This window comes from Meleagris gallopavo, chromosome 26 (genome assembly GCF_000146605.3).
Source record: "Meleagris gallopavo isolate NT-WF06-2002-E0010 breed Aviagen turkey brand Nicholas breeding stock chromosome 26, Turkey_5.1, whole genome shotgun sequence".
Lineage (NCBI taxonomy): Eukaryota > Metazoa > Chordata > Aves > Galliformes > Phasianidae > Meleagris > Meleagris gallopavo.
The window spans coordinates 3,567,824-3,585,416 of NC_015036.2; the positions used below are offsets into that span (position 1 = coordinate 3,567,824).

The following is a 17,593-nucleotide window of genomic DNA, read 5'->3' on the forward strand; positions in this document are numbered from 1 at the left end:
TGGGCTACTGAGAGGAGGCTGAGAGTTCAGAAGCAACACTGAGCAGCCCACGCTGCCATGTGCCTGCTGGGTGGCTGCCCAAGGAGAGCCTTTAATCTCAACCAAATGTTTGGCTTTGGGTCAGGGGAAGCTCCAAGTAGCAGGGAAGGATGATAACAGCACAGAAACTCCCTGCCAGACTGCAGCGATGGGGGAAATCACTGCACATCTCTCATCTCCTGCAATGATAGGAGGAGGCAGCTGTTGGCTGGGGCTAACAAGGGGGATCTGGAGCAGCACTGCACTGCCCAACAGCAGCAGGCTTTGGTCCCTCGCATGAGGACAGGGAAGGAGGAGGCATGCAGCAGGGCAGCTCACCGCAGTGACTCTCATCGCTGTTATCACCGCAGTCGTCCTCCAGGTCACACTTGTAGGACAGAGGGATGCAGGTCCCCGATTCCCGGCAGCGGAACTGGGTTTCGGCATCACACACAGTGGTGGCTGATGGGGAGAGGAGGAGGTCAAGGTGATGCTGGAAGGATGGACTGTGCTGATCCATCATGAGTGAAGCAGAGAGAGGAGCACGCTACTGAGAGGTGCTCAATGCAGCCTGCAGGGTTATTACTGTAGGTGCACGTGAGAGCTGGGGAGCAGGACTAAGGGCATCCCACCCCACTGCTGCTTGCAGACTGGGAGCGATGTGTCCCAGGCAGAGGATAGAGGGAGAAACACTGCAAGGTACAGCTCACCCGGCCAACTTGAGATTCAGTTCCTAGGGCAGGGACTGCACTCTGAACACCTCTTGCTCCCCATGATTACAAAGGGAGTGTGGGACATCAGCTCAGATGCAGTGCCGATGCAGCAGACATCGAAACTGGGATGGGCAAATGCCACCATGAGACACTCACGGCAGTTCTTCTCATCGCTCATGTCCCCGCAGTCATTGTTGTTGTCACACTGCCAAATGCTGTTGATGCAGTTCCCATTGAAGCATCTGTACTGGTTGGGCAGACACGTGTTTTCTGGTGCAGAGGGGAAAACAAAAAGAAGCTGGAGTGAGGCATGACGCCGTGTTCTTGGATATCAGATGCACTCCTTGTCCCAAGGGCAGCTGGGAAGGTCGTCAGTGGAAGAAGCTGCCGCCTCTAACGACAACAGCAGGAACCAAGCCTGGTGTTACCTTCCTTCACGCAGGTGTTGTTCTTCATGCTGTAGCCATGAGGACAGTCACACTTCACCTCCCCTGAGGGCAGCACGGTGCTGGAAACGCCCTCGGGGCACTTGCAGCTCCGGCCGTTGTTGGACTTGGGCAAACAGAGCAAGCTGCAGGGGTGGGCAATGCAGGCGTTCTGTCCTGGCATCGGGGAGGAAGGGGACACCATCAACAGGGGCTGTATGCAAGCAGGAAGCCCCATCCCACCCCCATCCCAGTTTGAGGTTGCAGCCCCATGTTTCTGCAGGCTAGGGAAGTGCTCTGACAATCGTAGTCCACTGCTTGGTGATGCAGCTCAGAGAGCCCATACAACGCTTGGCATGGAAAGCCGTGCTCTGTGACCTGAGCTATGGGGTGGGTGCCTGGATCAATATCCCCAGCAAAGATAACCTTGTGCTTTTAACTACCTGTCGTCTTTCCTCTGTAGAAGATTTTCATGTCCATGATCCCGTTTAATCGGCCGACCAACGTCTCCATCCTTGAGCCACTGTTTTTGGACGCCCGGAAGATGCTCAGCTGTGACCAGTCATTCCAGTAGATCTCGTTCTGAAGGGCACACACTGTTAAGCACTAAAGCAGCTGAGCACCCACAGCCACAGGGCAGCAGAGTGAAAATCCCTCCCAGCCCTCGGGGAGGATGATGAGGAAGACATGGACTGGGATTTGAGCGGGAGTGGAAGCAGGAGTTGTTAAGTGCGGGAGTTTTGGGGAACATGTCCAGAGCAGAAATAGAGTGAGCATCATGCTAGCTCCTTCCCACCAAACCCAGTGTGCTAAGTGCTCCCACCGTGCAATGGAAATGTGGACAAAGTGGAAATGGCTGGCTGCAGCAGTACCTTAAATACAGCGATGGCATAGGGGTGTGGGAGGCTGTCCAAGATGACAGATCTCTGCAACCCATTGAAATCCACCCTCTCAATCCTATCCATGTAAGCCTCAGTCCAGTAGATCCAGTGGTCGTCCACAGAGATGCCATTGGGCCACCGCACACCTTCTGAGACGATGCAGGCAGCCGAGGAACCATCCATGTCACTTCTGTAAATGCCAGGCCTGGAGTCTCCCCAGTCCGTCCAGAACATCAGCCTGCAACAGGCATAGAGCTTACCCGCAACAGGAACAGCACAGCTTGTCACAAGGGAGCGAGTTATCAAGCAGAGACGTGAGCACTTTGCATTCCCTGTCTCTTGCAAGATGTGTCTTTGGGGAAAGGAGCTCTTTGCAATTCAAATGAGAGCAGCGTTGCATCTGTGAGCAGAAGGCAGGCTTACCGAGCTGCAGTTTGTGGGGCACGAGTGCAGCTGGAGGTTACCTAGCCATGAGCTGCAGAAGTGGTTGTTGAGGTTTTGTCATGCTCTGCTGGCCATGTGCCAAACGGAGCTCAAGTCTACCAGTGTGACATCAGTGACACGGCACTGGGGTCCTCACTGCTCCCTCCTAGCACTGAAACTGCTGCCAAGAGAACCTGTGGATGCCCCAACCCTGGAAGTACACGAGGCTATGATGGGGCCCTAGGCAGCCTGATCTGGTGGGGGCAAGCAGCCAATGGCAGGGGGCTGGAACTAGATGATCTTTAAGGTCCCTTCCAACCCAAGCCATTCCATGATTCTGCGATAAGCCTTCCATGCAGCATCTCCCCCAGGTTCCTCTTGTGTGGCTGTGGCATTGAAGGGGAGGACTTGATCTGCGTGGTACAAGGGGTCTGACTGCAGGTGGGGAACCTTGCTTACCCTTCTCGGGGCACCAGCGCAAGGGCTCTGGGTCGCTCGAGGATGGAGGAGTTGAGGACAGTGAGACGCAGGTCTCCATCTGGATTGGCAACCTGGAGTCATAACAAAAGAAGAGGATTGTGCTGGTTGCAGGCTGTATGGAGAGAAACTGCATAAAAACTGTGGCAGTAAATCATACTATCCCAATCAAACAGGTGCCATGGGCACAAGGAGCTGCACTGTGGGGCAGTGGATAACAGCTGTGTCAGAGGAGGTTTAGGTCGGTTATTGGGAAGAATTTCTGCATGGAAAGGGTGGCTGGACAATGGAACAGGCTGCCAAGGCAGCGCTGGAGGTATTGAAGAGATGTCTTGATGAGGCTCTAAGGGACAGGGGTTAGTGATGGGGCTCAGTAGGGCAGGCTGATGGCTAGATTCAGTGATCCTGAAGATTTTTTCTACAACAGAAATGATTCTGAGATGCTTTGTGAACCCAGTGCAGTGTGGGGAGCAGGTTGGCAGTCAGCAATGGGACCCCAAAGGCACACTGGGGCAGTTCCCCCTGCAGCACAGGTGATGTGACTGTACCTCAATTTTGGGAATTCCAGCATTGACCCAGTACAGCAACTGGCTGAGTGGTTCGAAGGCCAAAGCTTCCACCGTTTCCAACCCAGTGCTTATGATTATTTCTTGCCCAGAGCTGCCATTGAGACAAAGACGCTAGAGGAAAAATAAGGAGAAAAAAAGGACTAAAAAAGCAGAAACTTCCCAGCCTTGAGGTTAGCACTGCCAGGTGTGTATATCTGTTTTCTACTTCCCTAGGAAAGAAAATGAGAAAGTGAATAATTCTGAAGATATCCATATCAGTGTATGCCACAGGAAGCAAAAGCATCTTGATTTGTCAGGTTTCAACCAAAGATCCCAAAATTTCTGGGTCAAACCATCCAGAAAAGACAGAATCATACATTTTGTGGGAAATATTTCAGCTGTGGAGCCCGATGCCCCGAGCTCAGCACTATTTGAGATTAATGCACTACACGGCCACACTGATCATCAAGCTCCCCTCCAACCCAAGCTGTTCTATGATCGATTCTACGACAGCAGGCAGATGAGAAATGCCCAAAACAAGATGCTGACTCTCAGGCTACCGATTCTGTCCTGGTGAATCCCTGCTCACCTGGATGATGTCCAGTGTGACATCGGCCCAGTAGAGGCAGTTGTGCTCATAGTCGAAGTCGAGGGCGACCGCCCCGCGCAGCCCAGCCAGCGGCAGCTCCTGGCTGAGCCCAGAGGTGAGGTCGTAGCGGTGGATGGAGTAGCGGGTGGCATACAGGATGAATTCGTTCTCCTCTGCGGGACAGAGTTGGGTTTTTGGGGTTTTTTTTGGTGATTCTGTGGTTTTTGGGGTGCTCGTGGGGTGAAGAGGAAATTGGAGATTTTTTTCATCGCAGTGAGCATGTGTTCCAGGTTTCAGCAGAGCAAGTGGAAGGGAGGCAAAGGCCCTTTGTCTCAATGGGATTTAGGCTAATTAGAATAAGCTAATAGCCTTACGCGCTCCCCTTATTCCCTCGCACCAACACTGCAGCTATTGTTTATCTCAGAGGGCTGAAGGAGGAGGTAGGGATGGCAGAAAGCACTGTGACCGGTATCTTGCCACATTAGCCTGCTGCCAACTAGAAACAAAACACTGATCTCCTCATTCCTCTGAGTTCTCATGAAAAACATAAACGTGCTGCAACCTGGGAGTCCTGGGAGATACTTTCCAATGGGAAATACCCCCAGAGGGGTTGTGTTCTCAGTTTGTGCAGAACCAAACTGGCCTGGGAGTGAACTGCCAGGCATTGCATGCTGCAGGTAAAGTCCATTAATGCTATTAACAAGTGGGGCTGATGTCAGAGAGCAGCTTTGGCTACACACCCCAAATGGGATTATATGGAGCTAAGAAACAGACACCGCACATGAAAGTGTTACCATGGTGTGAGACACCACAGAATTGAGGAAGCAAGGGTTTGTTTTTCGGGCTCTTTGCAACTCTCTAAATAGCTCACAGGGCACGGCGGGGTGAGGAGCATGTTGGTACTGAGCAGGGAGGAAGGCTGAACCTACACCAGCCTGCATCAAACCCGCCCCAGGCTCAAGCTGCAGCATGACAGCAGATTAAATTACAGCAGCACAGAGCAGAATGCAAATAGCTGGCAGCGTGCGGGCACAGGAGCAAGTCAGTGCCTTGGATGTTTGAGAGTAAGTAGGCATGGAGGTGATGTCTCACTGGGTATGGGTATAAGGATAAAAGGGCAGCCTTTGGCGTGGCCTCAGTAGGCATCACTAATTAGTGCCTAATTCATGATAATTCCAGTTAATGAAAGCAGCACGGGCTGAAGCTGTGCTCACGCACTCACCAGCCAGTGGGCATGGCAGCATCTCCCCCTCCAGCCGCGACTCGATGTCACCACCCATACAGGTGTCCCCAGAGATCTTCCGGTAGCTGCAACACACAGAATTCATTGCTGTTGCAGGAGCACTGGTAATCACTGTGCTCACTGAGAAGCAGCCAGTGCTTCTCAGCTACAAACTAGATGTGCTGTATGTCTCAGCATGCAGTCCACTTACTGTCACCTGCGAGGTGCGTGTGCATGTGTTTGGTTACATCATGATAAATCCCAGTCCTTAGATGATGGGGCTCCCAAGCACAACACCTACCCTCGAGTCCTCCTGTAGGTTGAGCCCACGGGGCATGGTACTGGTGGGTCATAGGGCTTCCCTGCAAACTCGGGGTCTGGGATGCAAACTTCCAGAGAGAGATCCTCGCTCAGCTTAAAGCCGAAATCACTGCAAGGAGAGATGTGATGTTAGCAGGGAAGGGAGTGAAGGACTGCTTTGCTGTGCTATTTTTTTGCAAAGTGTGAAGATCTCAGAAGTCCAGTGTCTAGCTGTACGCTAATATTTAGCTGTGCATCTTAGCTTCTTTCCTTAGGACTTTTCTCCACCACCAATGAGCCTCCCCATGCTGACCGCTGGGGCTGGGCTCCCTGCCAGCTGGCCCATGTCTGCACCTCAGCATTCCCATCTGTAAGATGGGAGCTGTGGTGTGCTGCTGGTTGGGAAACGCCGCGGAGGAGGCTATACCACTCTGGTTTTGCTGTGGTTCAAAGGTTCCCAGCTGGCTTGTGATGAGCCAGATTCCTCTTGGATCTCAGCAAGTGACAGGACTGTAGGTGAAAGCTCAGCCAAAAGCCATTCACTTACTAAACCCAAGCCTTTGCCTCTGAGTGCCAGAACCCATTCCCTAATCCTGACAGCTGTGAGGTCTCAGCTGCAGATGAAATGAGTCTGCAGGGACAGCTGCATTCCTGCGGCTGTGAGGTCACAGGGCTGCACTGCAGAGCATCTCTGCGTGTGACAGTAAATTGTCTGCCGTCATTTGAAAGAAGGTGATGGATTAACAATATCTTCCTCTTGTATAGAACCTTTCAGAGGTTTCCCAAAGGCTCGAGGGACATTAATTAAGTCTCACGCCCCATTATTAATGAAAGGATGTTTTCAGTCTTTTTAGTTTCCTCCTTGCTATAAAATCAAGCAGCGATACAAAGGGCAGGGTAAATTGGATGTGTGTCCACTCAGAGCAATTGGTCACAGATATTTATCTCAGACGTACAACCCAGACCAAAGGAAATTAATTGGTATTTACCATTCAAAGTCTTCCCTGGTACACGAGCAGTTGGAGACCATGACAGGCCTGTCAAAATCTTCCCCATTGAAACACGTCGCATGAGGAGTCCTCCTTTTGAAAACAGTTTTATGCCCCAGTAAGCACTCATTGCCTCGCTCATCTGAGGGCGACCACAGCTTGTAGTCGTTCTCTGTGCATGGGACCCCTAGAGAAGGGACAAGATTGGGTCAAAGGTGGGCACCCCAGACTGCACTATGGGGCACCTGGACCTGGGACGTGGGAGCAGCTCTGCGGAGACCATTGGCACCCTACAAGAATGCCCTTTGTTGGCATGAGATGAATGTTTTGCCCTGGATCACAAGGTTTTTAGCCCAAGACAGACGGCAGCGATGCTCAGCCCAGTAGCTCTGCTGCACTGATGGGGAATTGCAGTGCCTCGTTTAACCGGAGCCGTTCTGGATGCCAAACAGATCCACTTCTAACAAAACACCAGGGGAATCCGCTACGAATTTCAGTCGAGCAAATTCCTCTGCTGAGCTTAACTGCTCTTTGATTAAAACGCTGCCTCGCAATCAAAGCCGGATCCAGTTATAAAACATTCATGGGCAAAGCCTTCAGAAGGCTTTTTTTCTTCAACGTTCCTGTCGAACAAATCCCTCAGTGATGAGAGATGGGGTTCGGTGACAGCATTAACAGCCAGGGCAGGATGCTCACCCAGCACGTCGGAGGTGTTGACCTGCAGGATGAGCCAGCTGTGGCCGTTCTCCTTGTAGGAACCAAAAATAGTGAAGATGGTGCTTTTCTCCCCAGGCTCTGTCAGCAGCCCATACACAAACACTGGCTTCTCTGAGAAGGTGAAGGATTTCCACGTCTCTCCCTCGTTGGTGCTGTACCTGCAGGAAAAGGATGGGGGTGGCTGCAATGGGGAAACTCCACCTGGCATCCCAGCTCTGTGCTGCAGCCCTTACTTGAGCTGGTCGGTCTCTGTGCCCTGTGCGATGGCCACCAGGATGCCCCCGTGGTCACCCCAGGTGTAGTAGTGGGGTCCTGACAGTGCCTGGAAGAGAAACAGTGGTGAAAGGAAGAAGGTCAGGCATGGGGATACAGAGTGCCAGGGCATTCTGCACACCCCACGTTGTTCCTGTGCATTAGGATGCCCCAGTGGAGTGCTGAGATCACCTGCAGCACAGCATGTCACCTTCAGAAAGAGACTATTTGTGTTTCCCTTCAGCATAGAACCACTTTCGCTTTCCTTTCCGGGTTCAAAACAGAAAGCACAGATCCACCCAGCTCCACCATGCTCCAACCTGCCTGGGGATGCTCTGCGAGGGTCACTGAACACTTTGGTGCCTTTTATCTGCTTTTTGAGACCAGAACAGCGCTCTGCAGAGCAATAAGCCTTCCAGCAGCTTCCATAACCAGGAAGAAAATGTTGTGTTGTGCTCCCAGCTGAGCAACAGCAGTGTGAGGCCGTTCCACCCCTCTGCACGGAGCACAAAGGCGCAGCTCTGTGCGGTGTGCCCAGGCTCTGCTTGTTCCTGATGGGGTTTAATTGCTCTGCAAAGCAAAACTGCCTGCGAGCCAGAGGAAGATTGCACAGACACAGCAGTCGGCTGCTCTCTCTGTCCATGAACACTACAGTTCCACTGAAATCCAGGGGTTGTGGTAGCAGCCAGACCCGCGGCATGCCCGGCACTAACCCTGCCCACAGGGTACTTAAGGGGAGGAAAAGGAGGCTGCCTAATGCATGCGATGAAACCGCTTGCAGATGTTGAAATACCATATTATGTTCACAGCAGAATGCACAGGCAGACCAAAAATACCGCCGCAGCCCAAACACTCGCTCTGTAAACAGCACCAGATCTGCATACACTGAGGGCAGCATCCCGCGGTCTGGGAAGAGGCTGGAGCCTCTCCAGGCACTGTGCAGAGCTCTGCCTGTCAGTCCTGTCCACAAGGGACCGGCTGACCTGCGCCGAGGACACGTTCTATGAGCTGAACAAACAGAGCTCAGGCTGCATCTGAACCCGCTGCCTTCAGCACGAGGCAACCACGCCTGCTCCTACATCCAAAGTTGGTTTTGCTAAAAGGGGCATTCAGCATCTTCTGGCTGCAGCTCTTCAATGTGTGCACAGAGGTCACCTTCACTGCCTATGGGCTGCAGCTCCTCAATCCGTGCTGCTGTCAGCGTGCTGAGCTGCCAACCAGAGCCCTTACCTCTCTCCACCTCGCCCCAGCGCTGCTCGAGATGTAGACGTTGGTTTTCTTCGCCATGCTCTTGCCAATGGAGCCTAGGAGAATGAGAACAATCATCCCTCTGCAGGTAGACACAGCGGCCGCTTAAATGAAGGCAGCTGCCTCGAAGTTATTCTGGTCTGTGAGCAAAATGCCGTGATGGAGGAGCTGATTTTTCCCATTGTAAACCAACGCTCTTAAAATCAAATATTTTAAGGACTATCGCAAGTTTTAAAAGCAGCTGGGGAAAAACATATGGCTATAAACATGATCAAACAAAATGAGCTGGTGGTTCTGCAAATGTTCCATCATTTGTTTTCTACAGCAAAGAAGCGAAACAAACAGCAATTCCTGCACGTCCAAGGAACCCTCCAGCTGGGAAGGGGCAGGAAAGAGGAGTGGATTGAAGCGGGCAAGGTTTGCAATGTCACCACACTACACTGACATGTACATACTGGCATTACAGGGACTGCAGTGCAGAAGAGGGCAGCAAAATGCACCATTTAATTGCACTTCATAGAATCGTAGAACACTCTGAGTTGGAAGGGACCTATAAGGATCATTGAGTCCAACTTATGTATGTAAACTCCATTTTTTTTTTAATTGCATCTACAAATGAGATGCCACCCAATTCCTCACGCCTTGAAAATAACGTGCTCCCAAGCCCCTGGGCAGCAACAGAAGGAAAAATGGTACCGGTAGCAATGATCAGCCCTGGTGCCGACTCTTTGGACAGGATGGGCATCCTCCGCAGCTGGAAATTCAGCAGCTGGCTCAGGCGCTGGGCCAGGTGGAGGGAACAGCCCTGGGAAAGCTGGGGAAGCAAAGCACGCTATCATCAGTGCCTCAGTCCCACTTCATCCTGCAGCCTCTGCTTTGGAATCACAGAATCACAGAATAGCTCAGGTTGGAAGGGACCTCAAGGATCACGAATCTCCAACCCCCTGCCACCAACCTCCCCATTTAACACCAGACCAGGCTGCCCAGGGCCCCATCCAACCTGGCCTTGAACACTTCCAGGGATGGACGGGGCATCCACAGCCTCTCTGGGCAGCTGTTCCAGCACCTCACCACTCTCATACTAAAGAACTTCCCCCGACATCCAACCTAAATCTTCCCTCCCTCGACTTAAAACCATATCCCCTTGTCCTGCTGTTATCTACCCTCTCAAAGAGTTGATTCCCCTCCTGTTTGTAGGCTCCCTTTAGGACACAGTATTCCAGATGGGGCCTCACAAGAGCAGAGTAGAGGGGGACAATCACCTCCCCGTCCCTGCCAGCCACCCCTCTGCTGACGGAGCCCGGGATACCATTTAATGAGGGGATTTCCCATGCAGGCAGCTCAGCCCATGGACCCCTCTGTCTTTTGGGAGCTTGGCTCAGCTCTCACCTCACAGTGTGTCTTCTCCCCATAGCGTGTCTCTGCCGGAGGCTGCAGGGGCTCCCAGGTGCCTCCCTTGTCAAAGGTGATGACGGACTGCATGTTCTCCTCGCTGAAGGAGCCGTTGAGCAGCGTGGCAATGTACACACCTCTCACACCTTCGACACGGTGGAAGTCAGCAAAAGGCTCATTGGCAAAATATCTGCAAGGGAATGCCAAGGGGATAAAGAATCAAGAGTTGGTGGGATGGCCACAGCCACAGGGTTGTGGTCAGCAGTTCTATGTCCAGGTGGAGGCTGGTGATGAGTGGTGTGCCCAGGGATCTGTCTGGAGGTGCTCCAGGCCAGGTTGGATGGAGCCATGGGCAACCTGACCCTGACGTAGTGCTTGGCAACCTTGCTCATGGCCAGATGATGGAACTGGATGACCTTTGAGGTCCCTTCCAACCTAAGACACTTTATGATGATACTGTGTACTTTGGAGCACACTACCTGACCAGAGTGTCACTGCCTGCTCCTCCTGGGCTGTAGTAGAGCACATTTTCTAAAGACAGGGAGAACTTCAGGCCTTCTGCTTCCGAGATGTAGAGGTTGGTGCGGTTGTCATCGTGGCTGACGCACACAAACACCTGGTCCTCCGATGCATCGGCGATGTAGTACTCCTGTGGGAAGCAAAGGAGTGGTGTGCAGGCTTTAAATGCATGGGCACAGGAGCAGGGTTTGCATACAGGTCAGTGTAGCATTTCCTCATAGATAGCTAGCAGTAATTCTCCACCCTGCAGCACGGAGGTCATCCACTGCTTACCTTAATTGGATGCTTGGTAACGAATTGGGCCACCCGCATCGGCTTGCGGTTGAAGGAAACCCAGAGCTGAACTGATGCTGGCTGCAAGCTGCCCAGCAAGCGCTACAGGGAGCAGAGAGAAACATCAGGAGTGGCTCCAAACCCCAGAATTACCCTCATCCCTGTGCCTGAAACAACACTGTGGGGATGGCATCCCTGAGAGCAGTGAATACAAGCATGCTTCCTGCTGCCTGTTCTGGTGGCTCAGGTGGAGGCACAGAGACTGGTTTGGAGCAGAACAGCCTGTCCTTGCCTTCCTATTTTTAATGAGTTGCACGAAGGAAAAGACACCAGCATCGAGCCAAAAAAGCAAAAGCTGGGGGCAATGTGTTTTGTGCAGGTTGCCAATGGTAAGCACCCAAACCCAGATTTAGGCTCCAAAAATAAGCGGCCTGATTTTCCCTGGCTCCACATCACCAAGCAACCACAGCTCCCGGGGAGGGGAGCAGGAGTCAGGAAGTCCCCACGCCTTTCTAGTCCCTGAGGGCTGTGAGGATGGGCTGCCATCTCCATGGGGACACCGGCCAGCCCCACATCTCACCAAGCCCCATCAGAGCACCCAGATAACATCCCCTGCTAACCACAGCAGGCACAGAGCCAAGGCAATGCGCCCTGGAAGTTGCAAGAGAGATTTCTGAGAAGCTGAAAGTGCTCTTCAGATTGGGGTGACGTTGCTGGGGATGCAGGGTGAGAGCACGTAAGAGCCATCTGCAAAGGGCAAAGTGCTCTTGAAAAAGTGGCAGCAGCAAGGGGAAAGCAATGCTTGCATCTTCCAAAAATGAAATTGCTCCTTGGGTTCTAGCATGGTGTCTCTGGTCATCTGTGAAGAACTCGCCCTCAGTGAGAGCACAGATAAGCCACGCTGCAGCATTTAAGACTGCTTGGTCCCAGCTTGTGCTTGATCTAATCCCTGTTGACAACTGGCCTCCATTCACCAAGCCCTGTCCCCCCTCCTGCCTCCGCATCTACCCCATGCGTTTCCAGCCCTGGTGCTCTACAGCCTGACCTACTTCTGCCCACTCTGCTGACATGCAGGGCAGCAACATCACAGCAAGCACTGCTCCATCTGCAGGACCAGCGTGGTGAGCTGAAGGCTGCGGGGACTCACCACGGCCTTGGTGGCAAACAGGTATTTGTCCCGGAGTTGAAAGTCATCAACATCCTCCAGGATCACCTCTTTATTTTCTCGGCTTTGGAAGAAATCTGTGCTGCGAATGACAGTGGAGGTGCCAGAGGGCTCGTGCCGCTCGATGTACACTGTGTTGGGCTTATCGTAGGGCTCGACGCCCCTGGACAGCAAAGAATGAACAAGTTTTCATCACCGTTGCACTCACAGAGCAATGCAGAAGGCACAGAGGAGTCAAAGCCCTTTAAAGAGATGTGTTTGGCATGCAGGGTCTGGGGAAACAGGAGCAGCCCTGGCCGCAGCAGGGTGCAGAGCCCAGAAAGGGGGATAAGGATCTGCACGGCCCAGGAACTCCAAGAGGGGAAGGAGGACTGGTCACAATGTGGGGAATGTAATTGTAATGAAGTTTTGCATGGGTGTGTTCGCCTCCTGATGTTATCCGAGGCTCTGAGCTTCCTATTTGTGTCACAGCTAAGGCCAGGAAGGATGGGGTTGGAGATGTCACAAGCCCTGTTTGTCAGGGGATGTCCCTTCTTGTGTGACCCTGAGGAGATGAGCTGGAAATCTGCAAGGCATGTGGTGAAATGGCTGAGATGGTGGGGATAAGAACAGGAGGGACCTGAATGTTGGTCATGACAGCTGACTGTCAGAGCAGCTCTGGTGGCCAAGAAAGAAGAATGCTCAGCCTAGGGATGGGGTTGGGAGCTCTGCGGTACAGGGAGACAGAAAGCCAGGAGGGAGGGAGCTGGATGGAACACAAGGCTACAGCACATACCAGGAAAATGACTTCACGTGCTCCTGTATCATTATCCAGGTCTGGCCAAAGTCATCTGATTTCCAGAGCTGCAATGGGAAAGGTGAGAGATGAGCCTGGATCTTGCAGTGCTCTCAGAGTGTGCAACCCAAGGGAGGGCAACCTCCAAGACACCAAAGCTCAGGCAGCAGAAGGAAGAGAGGGATACATCCACCTTAAAGCTGCACCATGTCCACAACTTCCCTGCCTGGGTGAGAACCACCCGAGCGGAAAAACACTGCCTTCACTTTATAGAGCCGCCTGGTTGTACAGGAACTCAGAAATAAAAATAACTTGCTCTAAAGTGCTCGTGGCGTGTGTGATTGCAAAGGTAAACCTGCGGGCAGAGCCTCTCCCTCCTGCAGCATGTCACAGCCACAGGAGTGCTCTGCCACTGCCCAGCTGCGGGTGGGAGGAGGGCAAAGTTCCTGAGCAGAGATGGTATGTCATTTCACCAGCAACAGCAGCAGCAATAAACATACCAACCCGCAGGCACACCAGCCCCACTCCAGATCCCAGTCTCCACAAGGGCAAACCACATGCACGCATTAAGCACTGTAGATTTCTGACTTAGGTTCCTCTCTTCCCCATCAGGAAGTCAGGAGTGATTGGGATAAAACCAGGGCCCTCGTGCCTTGGCAGCTGTGCTCACCTGCTTGTTGGGGTGGGATCTGTCAAAGCCCAGGACCAGGTTGGGGTTCCTGCTGTGCAGAAGGAGATCTGCTGCCCTAAAGGGGATCGAGAAGCCCTGGATGCTCTTGCAGAAGTCAGTGGTGATCCAGAGGTAAGGGACAAAGGCATCCACAAAGATATACTGGGGAGAGAAGGACCAAGAAGGAAGAAAATCAGAGCAGGGCTCAAGCTACCCATGAGAGCAACAAGTCCTGGGGAGCACCTGAGAGGGAGAAGTCTGGAGGAGAGGATCTTGTTCCCACACTTCTACCACATTCTGTTGCTTCCTGAGGTCCCTGAAGCCAACAATTGCTGTGTGCAGAGTGGGGTTTTGGCATGATTCAGCTATGTGGGTCAGTGTATCCATGCCCAGTGCTCCCAACCCAGCTTTGGAGATGGGAATATTCATAGGGATGGAGAGCTGCAGAGCCAGGATGGCTCAAACCACTGCAGGAGAGCTTTGGCCAGAAGAGAGGTGGCTTTGGTGTAGGTAAACTTAAGTGTGCCACAAGATCATGAAAGGTAATGGCCTTCATTGTCCCAGGGAAGGGTATTGGGAGACATTTCTTCTCTCAAAGAGTGGTTGGGCACTGGCACAGGCTGCCCAGGGAGGTGGGGGTCCCTGGAAGTGTCCAAGAATTGTGATATGTGGGGACACGGTTGGTGGGCGTTGTGGGGATGGGCTGGAGTCGTGCCTGGGGATCTGAGACATCTCTTCCAACCTTAATGATGATGATGGGCGCACAGCCCCTAACTCTGTTAGCACAAGCCGCTGTGGGTGCAGCCCCCCAGCACCCCACCCCCTCAGTCTCTTGCACCCCGAGGGGCACCACAGGGCACCGTGCCCCCCTCAGCCCCGCTCACCCGCTGGTTGTTGGCCGGGCTGTGGTAGAACTGAGCGATGGCCACCGCGCTGCTGTTCCCATCCCCAAAGCTGAACCGCTCCGAAATCTTTTTAAAACTCTTCCCGTAGTCATAAGAGATGTAAACCTGCAGCAAGAGACCCGGTTACAGGAGCAGGGCTGCAGGACGCCAGGCAGGGGACAGGCAGCTCACAGCACTTACGTCGCTGTTTTTGGGGCCCAGCAGGGACAGGCTGTCTCTGGCCAAGGCCACGATCACGTTGCTCTTCTCTCCTGCCCAGTGAACGACCATCTGGTTGTGGGAGTCATTGAGGCTGACCTGCGAAGGGAATGGGCACCATGAGCCGGAGCACGGGGTCCCCTTCTCCTGGGGAATGCATGCAATGGGATAAGGCTTTCAAACCTGAACAGGACTGAAGCAATACCGGGGTCAACAGGACCCTGTGGGTTCAGGGTGAGGGTTAGGGCTACAGGGCATGGACCAGAGCTTGGATTTCAGTGCTCACTGTGAGCTGCCAAGTGGTTAAAGCACTGAGACAGACCTTCCTCAGGGAGGAGGTGGTGAAGGATCTGCTGCGAGCACACTGTGCAACCCATGAGTCTGAAGGCCTCAGCACTCATTTATTCTTCCTCAGAGAAAGAGGATTTGTGAGATGACCAGAAGCAAAACTAAAACCGAGGAAGGAGAAGCGATACAAACCGGGCTGGCTAGGCAAAGGGCCAACGCAAACAGAGTCACCTTCCTACAGTGATCTCCGTGCTTAGAAGGACGTGCAGGTATCCAAAACAGACGCAAGCAAACCCACTGCTGCCTGTGCTCACACTGTACCTGGCAGCAGCAGAGGAGGGCTGGTTTCTATGGGGAAGCTATCGCAGCATCGCTGCGGCGGGGCTGGAGGTGCTGCTCTGCAAAACACAGCGTCTGTAGGGAGCTGTAGAAATACAGGGCTAAGCCCTGCTTAGGGCTGGTACCCAGCAGTTCCCTCCTCCTCCCCCCCTCCCCAGTGATGGGCAAAGAAACGCGTGGAAAAAACGATGGCTTTATTCCAAGAGAGGCAAGTGAAACAGAAGTCCCCAAATCCCTCTTACGTAATGGGCTTGTGCAAAGGGAAAAAAAGGAGCAAATTAGAAAGCAAACAGGGGGACAGTGAGCATCTCCCAGGGCCGGTGCCTGCAGCTGCCTGGGCTGTGTGCCCCCACCTGGGGCTCAGAGCAGAGATGTAGGACTGCAGGCAGTGCACCCAGCAGCGGGGGCAGTGAGACCTTGGGGATGCAGGGAGGAAGGAGAGACTGATGTTCCCCCACGCACAACCTGCAGTGTGAAACCCATGGCAGCTCTGTGTCCCCACCTCAGCATCCCCCTTTTTCCCTTTTCCATCAGATCTGACTCCTCCACAAGCAGGAGCTGTTTAGTGCCACTCTTTTGGGTCTATGGCTGCAGCAACGATGGGTCAGCAGCAGCGAGCTGCCCAAAAGCCCCCTCCTGGGGAGAGCCTGATCTCCTCCCCATGTGTTTTCTCCAGGATGTGTTTGTTGACGCCTCCATGACATTTTCAGTAGCACTTTGCAAGTTGTTCTGCAAGAAATCTGACACTAGGCTAGCTAGAGAAACAAAACAAGAGGAGGCTCTGACCCGTGCCCTGCTTTAAACTCAGCCAAATGACCTCTAAAGCATTATTCCCCATGAGCAAAGAGACCGAACTGCAGACGGAGGCTGTCCTTGAGGAGGGGACCAGGGCTGTGTGAGCAGAGCCAAGGCCTGGGCAGCAGCTGAGCCCTGGTTCTGCACAGAGCCACCCGAATTGGAGCAGCCCATTAGGGCCAACTATCACCAGTTTCTCCTGATGGACAAACCTTCTTCAGGAGCTGCCTGGATCCACGAGCAGGCAATGGCTGGTGCCCAATGGAAACAGCACTTAGTAGAAAATCATCGTAATGGGGCTGTGTTTTGCTTTCTGCCAAGTGATTAAGGATATATGAAATATGCATGAAACTCTAATTTGTCCTCCTAATATGTAAGGTGCCAAATGAAGTCCAGGAGGGGAGAAATGAAGCCAAGATGTAGGGGAGGCTGCTTGTATCTCTAGTTAACATAGTTTATGTAGTGTTGCTCACATTCATATTTTCTTTCTGTTAACAGCATCTCCCCACAACCAAAACCCCTGGTTTAGAGCAAGACAGCAACCCTGGAGCTGCCATCACACAGGAGCAGGCATGAAGGGCATCCCTGTGAGCTCTGTGCAGGGATGGGTGGGGGACATGGGCTGTGCTTGCAGTGCGTGGCATTGCCTCAGAATGGGCTTTGGAGCAAAGCATGCATCGAAGGGTTTGTCCTGCACTGAGCACTGTAGGATTCAGACCCGACCTAGGGAAGGGCTATTAATAACGAAGCACTCCGGTGTCAACATCACACCAGGGCTGCACGAGGGAAAGAGACGTGTGGGGATCGTGGCTCTTTCTTCCCATCCTTGTTATGCAACAGCAAATGGGATGCTTAACAACAAACACGGTTCCGAGATCGTTCCTGAATAATTAATAGGCTGTTACGAGGATAAGTGAGCGTGTTGGCGAGGCATGAAGCCTCTGAGGCTTTGAGGTGCCAAGCCCTCGTGCTCCCTGAGCCCCCGCTGCACTGGGGTGGCAGAAGAGCAATGCCAAAGGGGGGGTCATGGCATCATGGGGGGCTGCAATGCGTTGCGTTGGTGGCACTGCAATGGTTGTTTGGTGGCACGCATCGCTCCTCGTGCATCCCACCGACGCTCCATTCCTGCACCTTCTGCTCAGCACAGAGCATCTGTTCCATCCCTGCGTGGTATTTTAAGCCACCTCCTGTGCCTGCCACAGCTCTGCCTGTGTCTCGGGCTGAAAATGCCAGGGCCTGAAATCACCCATATGAAACACGAGTGACTCATTTCAGCGAGCGCCAGGCCCCTGTTAATTGTGTTAATACCAAAATCATCTGCTTGCAGAGCTGTTTGCTCTCTGCTACCGTCAACAGAGCTCTCCTTTTGCTGTTGTGCCTGAAGGAAAGGAAAAGGATAGTGGGGAAATCTGGGGTTGGGTCAGGAGTGCTGTTTTTTCCCCAGGAAGGAGCAAGGAAGGGAGGAAAGATAG

The 17,593-nt window shown here is 53.0% G+C and overlaps 1 protein-coding gene across 1 annotated transcript in view; it reads right to left on the bottom strand.

Annotated features, from left to right (window-relative positions):
- Window positions 1-14,819, bottom strand: part of SORL1 (sortilin related receptor 1) — a 29,702-nt gene extending 14,883 nt beyond the window's left edge. The window contains exons 1-23 of the mRNA XM_010723653.3: window positions 14,682-14,819; window positions 14,481-14,606; window positions 13,597-13,758; window positions 12,927-12,994; window positions 12,134-12,314; window positions 10,987-11,088; window positions 10,674-10,843; window positions 10,192-10,384; window positions 9,499-9,616; window positions 8,785-8,858; window positions 7,536-7,624; window positions 7,282-7,460; window positions 6,586-6,772; window positions 5,598-5,726; window positions 5,297-5,382; window positions 4,075-4,247; window positions 3,486-3,617; window positions 2,920-3,011; window positions 2,029-2,275; window positions 1,600-1,738; window positions 1,160-1,333; window positions 888-1,001; window positions 358-480 (exon numbers count right to left, since the gene is read on the bottom strand). Coding sequence (XP_010721955.1) covers window positions 358-480; window positions 888-1,001; window positions 1,160-1,333; window positions 1,600-1,738; window positions 2,029-2,275; window positions 2,920-3,011; window positions 3,486-3,617; window positions 4,075-4,247; window positions 5,297-5,382; window positions 5,598-5,726; window positions 6,586-6,772; window positions 7,282-7,460; window positions 7,536-7,624; window positions 8,785-8,858; window positions 9,499-9,616; window positions 10,192-10,384; window positions 10,674-10,843; window positions 10,987-11,088; window positions 12,134-12,314; window positions 12,927-12,994; window positions 13,597-13,758; window positions 14,481-14,606; window positions 14,682-14,771 — 3,148 coding nt within the window. The 5' untranslated portion in view covers window positions 14,772-14,819. The remainder of the gene's footprint in view (window positions 1-357; window positions 481-887; window positions 1,002-1,159; window positions 1,334-1,599; window positions 1,739-2,028; window positions 2,276-2,919; window positions 3,012-3,485; window positions 3,618-4,074; window positions 4,248-5,296; window positions 5,383-5,597; window positions 5,727-6,585; window positions 6,773-7,281; window positions 7,461-7,535; window positions 7,625-8,784; window positions 8,859-9,498; window positions 9,617-10,191; window positions 10,385-10,673; window positions 10,844-10,986; window positions 11,089-12,133; window positions 12,315-12,926; window positions 12,995-13,596; window positions 13,759-14,480; window positions 14,607-14,681) is intronic.
- Window positions 14,820-17,593: the final 2,774 nt, after the last annotated feature.